This window comes from Thermobia domestica, chromosome 15, assembly GCF_964235325.1.
Source record: "Thermobia domestica chromosome 15, izTheDome1.hap1.1, whole genome shotgun sequence".
NCBI lineage: Eukaryota > Metazoa > Arthropoda > Insecta > Zygentoma > Lepismatidae > Thermobia > Thermobia domestica.
Window position 1 is genome coordinate 165,105,664 of NC_137468.1, and position 10,416 is coordinate 165,116,079.

Sequence of the window (10,416 nt, forward strand, 5' to 3'; positions counted from 1 at the left end):
TGCGTGGGATCCCCAGCCAAGTAAGTTTGTGGTGGACAATGTCGTGTCTGTTTCCTTCCACATTCTCATTCCACCAATTCTTCCATCATCATTCACGTGCCTTAAATATCGTCTGTCTCAGTCTAACGGGCATAATTGTAGGACGTTAAACTAAAATATTTTCATTTGCATGTTTTCAATGCTCCCTTTGTAAAAGTTCTATTGTGCTTTCGAAGAGAAAATTTACCATCAAGAAGATGGTCTCGCTGTTGATTGCCCTGTGTCTTCTCTAGTGGCTAACGTCGGTTGTTAACCATTTCGAAACAGAATTTTTGAGCAGAGAAAATAAAATTTATAAGGTATTTTAGATATGTTGACGATTGTCTGATTGTTTACAATTACAAAAATATTTTATTGGATCATCTATTGGAATTTAACTCCATTCATAAATTTACGTTGGAAGAGAAAACAGAAGTAGGCCTAAATTTTCTCGATAAGATGATTTACCGGCACAACAATAAATTCTTCACCTCTGTGTAGAGGAAGGAAACGGCGTGTAATTATTTTGTATATAAAGATTCAACTCATTCGCACCTAATAAAAACGAGGGTTTGAAAGAACTTTTTGTTACGAGCTTTTTACATCACTTCCGAAGAATCAAAACTTCGCCAACATTTGCAGTTACTATTTGATTTACGTAAGAAAAAATGGATTTGTTGTTTACACCCTAGAAAACTGGAAGAAGGCAACGTAGGAGTGTCACAGTGGGCCCTTGTTCCACGAGCACCGATAGAATTGTGTTTGAGTCCTTTTTCCATCCACACACACACATATACATAGACACAAGAAAAAGCCGAATCTCCATAAGGCAACTGGATCGTAAATGGGATGATATGATATATTATAGATAAATAAGTATACAGCAAATTATAATAAAAATTAACAAGTCTACAGATTAAAAAAAAAAAAAAAAAAAGTACAGCAATGCAACATATTTCAAAATATTCGTCCTGTTAGCATTAATAAGTATTTTTGTGGTTCTTCATTTTGCTGAAACGGTGTGTATTTATTGTTTTTAAAACACAGAGATCATTCTTTCCGCACAGACCTGTGAAACAACAGAACAGTTGACAATTACTGATTTTGCTAAAGAGCATGGAGACTTCGAATTTTTCGTCAGTTAACTTTTCACACAGAAGTTCTTTTCTCGTATTTCTGCAAGAAGATTATGGATAGTAAAAAATGTGTATGTGAATAGAACCGCCGTTTACGAAGTGCCGTAAAAGCATGTGTGTTTTAGTATCTGTACAAGAATTGTGCATTATTAGTGGGTGCCTTGTAAATAATATGTGATATCATTTAAATGCGTAAATCCAAAAGTGAAGATGTATGAAGTTCTACAAACCACGTAAATTTATGAATTGTTCTCCATTTGCATAATTTTGGTAGTTCAAGGATGTCTTCCGCATGAACTAATTATCAGGAATAAGGGAGGAGCGGGACAGGGGCTACTTATGAAGACCTCATAGCGGGTTGAAATAGTTTAAATAATACAGGTTGAAATAGTTTTTTGGGATACAAAATCAGTACTTAATTTTATATCTTATAATGTCAATTAGCTAATATTTTAGTTTACATTCTTATTGTTGAAGGTTCTCTGTATTACTACATTTTTTTTATTACTCTGTATTACTATGATTATTTTAACCCATAATAACCCCTCTGCACTAAAATATGCAAATCTCCGAAACTGTAATGATTTGTTTGAAAATATATCATATTATATTGTAAGTTCTTAGAGAAAATGTGTATGTATTTTTTTGTAAATACAGAGGATAGATCATCTTTTCTATTTTTGACCTTCGAATTCCTCGAAATAATAAGTATTGGGCAACAATGAGTATCGGCAGCAGTGAGTACTTGCAGAAAAAACAAAAAAACAAAAACGTTTTCCAGTAATAGAAAAGCAAGAAAATTATAGCCTAAGTCTCATTCACGTTACAACAATGGTGATCTCATATGAGATCGCTAGGACTTTACGATGTCTGACCCAGCAACAGTGATCATTTTTGCTAAGTCAACAGTTTTGTAAAGAGTGTTCAGAGTGCATTGATTGACTTGTATGTTGTTCAGTGTAATACTTTTCTGTGCACTATAGGTATGTTAGTGATGGGTAGAAACATACAATCGTACACAGTTTCTGAGATTTAGGAAATGTTGCGAGAAGTGATTGACCACGAAAGTTTTAGTGGTGCAGAAGTTGTTATTTTACCATCTGATAAAGTAGATTTATTTTGATATTTGTTTGCAAGTATTCAGCTGCTAACAGACCTAAAAGGTATAGGATTTCGAGCGACTGGAACGATAAGAGAGCAACAGATGCGTCACTGTCCAGTGCTGAGTGCAAAAGAAATTAACAAGATGCATCGGGGCTGCTTCGATGATCGTTTCGACGAAACAAACCAAATCTGGATTGTAAGGTGGAACGATAACAGTCCCGTAACTGTTGCCACAAATTTTGATACTGTTGTTCCTCTGGCAAAGCCACAATGCTTTTCGTGGAAGGAAAAACAGGAAGTTCCAATTGAGCAAAAGTGTTGTAAAGAATTATAACAAAGGAATGGGAGGTGCTGACTTTTATTATTGGTTGTGCGTCAAATATTCAGTACGTGTCCATGGCAAGAAATGGTACTGACCACTAGGTATTAGAGCACAAGGCATGGCGGTTGTCATTAGTTTGCCATCGTATAGAGCAACAGGACGATATGATATGACACTGCTGGACTTCCGAAGGTAAATAATAATTTGTCTTCTAACACGAAATCTCTCCATTTTGAGATACTCACTATCTACTGTGATAGACGACAGTGAATTCGATGGGAACTATCACTTACTTACCAAAAGAACACAACAACGACGTTGTTAGAGTTGGATGTGCACGACTACTAAGTACTGTATTAAGTACAATGTAACTTTGTATGTTGAGTGTAATGTACCTTCCATACACAAGTATAAACATGTTGTCATGCACAGTTGAAAGGAATCGGCATGGTGAAAAAATAACTACTACTTTGCTAACAACCATTTTCGATTATAATCCTTTGTAGTTTTACAAAAATAACGTACAGTATCAGAGCCAATGTTCTTTAAGTTCATGTGCACTTCTAAATAAAATCATATTTACCCATCCACTTTTTATTTTTGCTTCAAAGTTAGGTTAGGTTAGATTTTGTACAGTCTTCACCATACGTGTATATTTTATATCACAAAGTCCCAGTGATCTCATATGAGATCAGTCACGTGACGTAGAATCGTATATGACAATGAAATTTCACTTTCAGGAACAATAAGAGATCCCACGACGAAGACTACGAAATTTCAACGTAATTCAACAACTTTTTTCCTTTCTGGGACCAAATGGGTTACGAGCACGAATTCTATTAAGAAATATTCAATACTTGCCTTTCTCAATTATTCTTTAGCTTAATGATCCACCTTGCGAATAGAACTTGTTAGTTTTAAGCTCTTTGCATAACAGGAAGATCGTTATTGCTCTTCACAATATACCTGAATCGAGATTTTACTTTTAATTATCAAAATATTTTCTTAAACCTCTTGATTACCAAGCCTCTTCTGTAAGGTAGGACCATTAGTACCGGGATAATTTTTTTTTTAGAAAGAATGTACTTTCATAGAGCTACTTTCAAATGTTCATAGTTTAAACCCTAATTGGCCTGGATACATGAAACGAGAAATAGGGTATACGGAATGAAAAGAAAATTAAGCAGATGTATAACTTCGGTACATTTAGCCCGAACCGACATCTCAAGGGAGGATAGCAACGAGAATTGGAAATGTTCCTGATGTATAGTTCTTACTTTATACTGAACTGCAGGTCCGGTCATTATACATTGGCCGTCACTGCGTAGATAATTATATTTTTCAAACTTTAAATAAATTATTAAATAAATAAATAATTTAAAAAATTGCTGAAATATCGTTTTTTCCTTTTCTTTAAAAGTAATTTCTCATTTAGTCCCATTTGCTTTTTACTGTGGGAGTGGAATAAAAATTTGTAGTCTTGAAAAATTTAATTCGAGATCTCAAGGTATTTGATCTGATTTTTTTAAAATAGTGATAATTAAGAGTTAGTAAAGTTCGCTCCATTTTATGTGTATGTTTTTAAAAGGAGAAAAGAAGTATGAAACAAAAGACAAATAGGGCCTATGCAATGTTTTTTTGTGTTCCTACGCAGTCAATTTCTTTCATTTTTTCGAACATTTGTTAAAGATTGCCGCTTTGCCTTGATATACTTGAAATAATAGATTATTATTTTTTTAAAAAAAGTTTAACGTTCCACAACTATGTATCGAGACTAAAGGAGACGATGATGATGAGGTGGACGATAACGATGCAATGAAGTAAGTAATATAAGACAGGAGAATGTCGAGAAAACCCACTCACACGGTTGTCCACTACAAAGTTCATTTGGCACGGGCTGGGGTTAAAGCAAGGATCTCACGCAACAGGGCTGAATGCACTATCACTGAGCTACTGTGACTCCCAACAGATTAGCGTAAATGATAAGCTTACTAATTTTTATCGTTCTGGAGGTGTGAACAGCTCAAAATTAGTGCATCGTTATATGATGTGATATGATAATGTGAATTTTTCAACTGTAAATGACATGGAGTAAATCTTATGTGTTTTAGGATGTGTTCTAGCATGGAAATTCTCCAGTTATTAATTTAGCTTTTACTGTTTGTCTCTAATTAAGAAAGAAAACATTGCGAATTTTATTTTGAACCTTTCAATAATAGATAATTTTGCGCTGAAGACAATTAGAATTACCATTGAACAAGAATCAAGAATGTTCGATCCCAGCTCGCGCCGTGTGGATTTTGTGGTGGACAAACACCGTGCTCATGGGTTTTCTCGGGGTTCTCCCATTTCCTCCCACTTTCTTCATTCCACCATTTCACTCATCTCTCATCATCACCGTCTCCTTTAGCCTCACCGGCATAACTGTGGGACGTAAAACTTAAATATTTCATTTCATTTTAAAGAATCAAGAATTTAAAGAAACACACCGCAGAGTAGTATTTTAATAAGTCCTAGATTTGTGTAGCAAATTTTTATCAGCTAGTAGCAGAAAGTGTTTGTGAAGTTTTTAATTTGTTGAATTACTAATTATTAAAGTTTCTTCTTTCTTTTTCAGGAGCAGATTGACAATTGTGAGAATAATAGTAAGTCAACTGTAATAAAGTCTTCAGTTCCCAAAGTAAAGAAAGTGAAACCTTCTTTTGAAGCAGAAGAGTCTGAGTGGCTGGATACAGCAGCGCCCTGGAAAGAAAGCAAAAGCACAAAATATTGTGAGGGTGAATTGAAGCGAAGTACAAGTGATACATTTGCTTCTTTCGTGATGCCAGAAGGGAGTGTAAAACCAGAACTAAAACGAACGTTTTCTTTAACTGATAAGGATCAGAAGTCTCATCGTGATGTGGATTTTGATCGTTTAAGTGTTAGTGAAGAGTGTGATCCAAACACTGAGGCACATCGGCGCGAATCTATCTCATGGAACAGTGACACTTCAGTGAAACGGAGTTCTTTTGTAAAATCGTCAAAGCTCGTTCATTCTCAGCAAACAATTGATTTGTACTGTGCGTCTTCCGAATCAGAAAACATGATGTGCGGGCAAAGTTCGAAAGATTTTAGTGAATGTGAAAATTTCGTAGAATCCAAAGACGTTTCTGCTGCAGAGTTAAGTTTGCTTGAAGATGACGCAGATCTGTTCGAGGACATTGACTTCAGTAATACTGAAGATAAATCTATAGAGAAATCCATTGAAACTAGTGAAGAAAAGAGTGCGAAAGTTCAAGAATCACCAGAAAAGAATGTACAAGTTCAAGAACTACCACCTAAAGCAAAAACTCAAAGTCCTTCCGTTAGCAAACGGAAACTACCTGAGTGGTTAACAAAGCCGGAAGCTAAACAAATAATCAAAAAGAAAGTAAAGGCAAGCTCGTTGTTCAAAATATAGCTTTTACAACAAGAAAATATTGTTCTTCCTTTTTCATATACTTTGATTTGTTAAATATGAGGCTAATTTATTTTTTGTATCAGTGTGAGTATGTATTTTTGTACCTGAAAATCACAATGTACTACCAGTAATATATGGACAGTATTGATGTAATTAGAACATAAATAATAATAAACTCGTCGACCTTTTCTGTAACATGTATAGATGAGCATTGTATAGATGAGAATCGAAACGACGTACAAATACATTGAAAAGGATTAAGCGTAGCATTTAACGTGTTATCGTTATTATTTATACTCACGTCAGTATAGCTTTATCCACTCCTGACCGTTTGGTGAAGTTCAGTCTTAACTCTTTCGGGAACAACAATTTCAGCCTATGATCAGCTATTAAAACCAATTAACAGCTTCAAGCATAGTTATCTCGCAATGGAACTAGTGCTCAGTTGGTCTCATAATACTCTTTGAGTTGTCGTTCTAGATGTGCTATGTTTCTTTGCTGACTTGTTGTTTGCTAAAACTCGATTTTGGTGTTGTTTGTCACAATATTTTCATTGTGAATTTATCAGTTTTTATTATCGTAAGGGGGGCACGGTGGCTCAGTGGTAGAGCGCTTTCCTCTGGGGCGTGGGATCCGTGGTTCGATCCCCGGGCAAGTAAGTTTGTGGTGGACATCATGATGTCCGTGGCAGAGATGTTCACTCTCGCGAGGGTGGCCCTCTAGAGGGCATCCTCACCCTCAAGTTCCCTCGCCCACAGTGACGCGAGGGCGAGGACAAGTTTTGGCCGCGAGGGCGAGGGTGCGCGAGGGCAAGGACAAGCTTCAATGGCGAGGGTGAGGGTGCGCGAGGGCGAGGAAAAGCTTCGACGAAAAGGGCGAGGGTGTGCGAGGACGAGGAGAAGCTTCGACAGCGAGGGTGAGGTGCGCGAGGGCGAGGACAAGCTTCGATGGCGAGGGTGAGGTTGCGAGAGGGCGAGGAAAAGCTTCGACGGCGAGGGCGCGCGAGGGCGAGGACAAGTTTCGGCAGCGAGGGCGAGGGTGAGTAAGGTCGAAGTAAAATGAACATCTATGGTCCGTGGGTTTTCTCGGGATACTGTCGTCTCCTCCATATTCTCATTTCACCAGTTTTTCCATCATCATTCACTTGTCTCCCTTAGGATAAAGGATAACTAGGATAATCGTAGGATGTTTCATTTCATTTCACTTTATTATCGTGAAGATTGACATTCCTTCACATAACAGCTAGCGTTACTAGGCACCTCAATTTTTGATTTCCCTATGAATAAGTGGTAAGTGTTCTCGCCTTCGAGACGAGAGAGGTCTCAATAATCTCGGTGCTGGAAAAGAACATTAAGCTCCAACAAGTGAAAACAAAATAGAACTGCTGCCAGCCAGTTTTACAGTAGCTTTGTAAATTGACGTAATTCAATTTTCTCTCCTAATGCAATTCTTAATATTACCTCCTGTTATATTATATTCTATTTTTCCATTATGCTATGCGACTGAAGAATTAGAATGTATATACTTAAGAAATATACTGTATAGATAATTATTCAGCTTGTTACAAAAGTAGGAAGAGTTACAAAATATCAATTGCAATAACAATACATATGTTAACTTATGAAACTCAAAGCTGATCCTTTTTTTTTTTTTTTTTTTTTTTTTTTTGTTCTTCTAATTTTAACTCTTTCTAATATATTCTAAAGCATTTCTAACATATGGATACATTTCTAACTGCGCATTTTATACTAATTTGGGGATATTGAATCCAATGGAACTGTTTAGAAACATTCTGTTTATGGGGTTACGAAAGAAAGGACTTTTAAAGTTAGTCTTGGAACTGTCGTTTGTGGCAATGGTAAAAAATGTCTATGCTTGGATACGTTTCTCATTGCGCTTTTTATAGCAGTTTGATTACGCTGAATCCAAGGGACTACTTCTAAACAAATTTGTCTATGGCATCACAGAAAAAGTTGATCTCTTTGATCTCAAGTAGTTTCTAATTAACGATAGTGTACTAAACGCTCCCTCACCTCGAATAACGTCACTAGCAAGATAATGAGAATTCTGAGTGCATTGCAAAGTTCAGAAAATACAAATTGTAACTTCAATTTAAAATAAATTCCATTGAGAAGAAGGAACAAAGATCCTTTATTTTCTGATGAATTGATCAGATCCGGATAATTAGCTGCCTTATAACTAGTGGTGGGCATAAAAACAGGTTTTTCGGTTTTTAGGAAGTGAAACCGGTTTTTGAAAATTTTCAAAACTGTTTTTCACCGAAACCAGTTTTGTTGAAAAACCAAACTGGTTTTTGGAGAAATCCGGAACCGGTTTCAGTGAAAAACCGAACCAGTTTTGGAGAAAACCGAAATGTTTTTTTCGGATTTAGGTTTTTCTAGAAACCGGTTTTGCCCATCCCTACTTATAACACGCTGACGCTTGTTCTTTGACATGACTGTCACTCTAATAATCAAAATAGGTTGTAGTTAATTTCTTGATTGCATCACTGCCATTCAAAGTGTTTATTCTAAGAATGGCTTCAAAACTTGCACAAACATTTCTCATTTCTTTAGACCGAGATATCTTGTGAACGATTAAATTACAAACCAATATTTTAAATTGCTCTTCTTCAGTTTCTTGTGCAATTGTTTCGGTGCCCCATCGCTATTACAATTAAATTTATCAAAGAAAATCTTCCGTTTTCTTTTCATCTTGTTAGAAAAAAACTGATTCAATCGCAGTGTTAGAATTTTGAAAGCTTTCCTTTAAGTATTCAGACTATATACCTCTTACATTCTCATCTATGGTAACCTTAAAGGAGCAGTTCGACTTAGAAATGCATTTTTTTTTTACAAATTATTTCCATTTGTATAGTTAAAAATTCTAAAAGGAATGGTGTTTGATCGTGATACGTACAATCGTTAGCGAGTAACCGATGAAAAAAGATTATGATGACGTCATCCGTGGTCAAGCTGCGAGAGTAGGCTTCTATACACATTGCGAACCGCTTCGTTTGTGAATGGTGCAGTGGCACGTCCTAAAGTGCGATTTCCTTTTCCAGAACTGATTGCAAAGACTTAGAAGTGTCATCTGCATGTATTAAATAATAATATCTAATGGTGGGCTGCACAAAAGTTTTTGTAATTTTATAAAACGTAGTTTCTCATACCAAAGCATAAGCTCAGCGTTTTCAAAAGGAACTACATTTTCTAATGGGAAATTTCGTAAACAGTCCCATTTAAATAGATGGCGAACGAGATTGCTACAACAGCTAAATACCTTTCTTTAATCATGGTTCCGATTCCCAAACATAAGTATGTTCATTTTCACGTTTTGTTGCAATTTTTAACGTTGACCCTATAATTTTTGCTTCCGGGTATGTATTGGAGCACGGCATATGTGGCAAAAATGAAATAACATATGTAAAGTTTGCCAGAATACGAAAAATACTTTACTGGTTAAATTTGTTTTATTTACATCGCTCTTCGCGGAACAACTCCCGTCACCCGTTTCATCATTGTTACTTGATACAGAAAAATTAAACGAATCAATGTCCTGAGGAACACTGTCATCGTCATTGATTCCTTCTACAAGTCGGTATTTCACTCCCAATTCACATTGATAGCAGTTATATTTACATTTATTTCTAAAACAGTACATTCAGAACCATGAGTGACACCGTCGCTATTGCCCTCTAATGTCTCGTCTTGACTAGAACCGTCAATTGAGTCTTGTACGGTATTTTTACGTTGGTAACTCGACATACATGGGCGCTTGTTCAATGGCTCGGATTCTAAACCTTTCAATAATATACTTGGAACAGCATTCTTTCTCAGTTTGCGTCTAAATGATTCTTCTGGCTTTTTTTAGTAAACATGACTGCTCGAAGTTCGACTCTTCAAGATGTTTGGAACAAAGACGAGTGTTTTTATTTGGCCCAAAATTTTTCCTGTTGATTTTCTTGAACCGCAATTTATATCGATTTGATTTCTCAAAACTTGAAAACGTAAAAATAAAAGATACTTTATGTCCATCAGCTTTAATCGCATGAGAATTACTACTAAAAACAGGACGTGTTAGGTATTTCTACCTCACTTCGCAGACACAGCACGCGCTATATTAACATGTGTATTCTACTTCGCACCAGTGTTTCAGGGAAAATGTTCCAGGAGTCACATTTAGTATTCGGAGGGGCACATATTATTTTCACACGGTGCTATTATATTTAATATTATATTATTTTGATCTCCTCTGGGGGACACTGTCAGAGCTCCGTTAGATAGTGCCACCCGAAAGAAAACATGTCTGGGGGGGGGGGGGGGGGTACTGGTTCGCACAACACTATGTAATCACTGCTGTCTTTATTTTTTTCATACTAATGCTGTAGGAAAAAC

The 10,416-nt window shown here is 36.2% G+C and overlaps 1 protein-coding gene across 4 annotated transcripts in view; it reads left to right on the top strand.

The window, feature by feature from the left end:
* LOC145671337 (bifunctional 3'-5' exonuclease/ATP-dependent helicase WRN-like) overlaps positions 1–6,214 on the top strand; it is a 141,657-nt gene extending 135,443 nt beyond the window's left edge. For all 4 annotated transcript variants that reach the window (XM_081740352.1, XM_081740354.1, XM_081740353.1 and 1 more), the window contains exon 20: positions 5,198–6,214. In XM_081740352.1, the coding sequence (XP_081596478.1) occupies positions 5,198–6,019 (822 nt within the window). In that variant the 3' untranslated portion in view covers positions 6,020–6,214. The remainder of the gene's footprint in view (positions 1–5,197) is intronic.
* Positions 6,215–10,416: the final 4,202 nt, after the last annotated feature.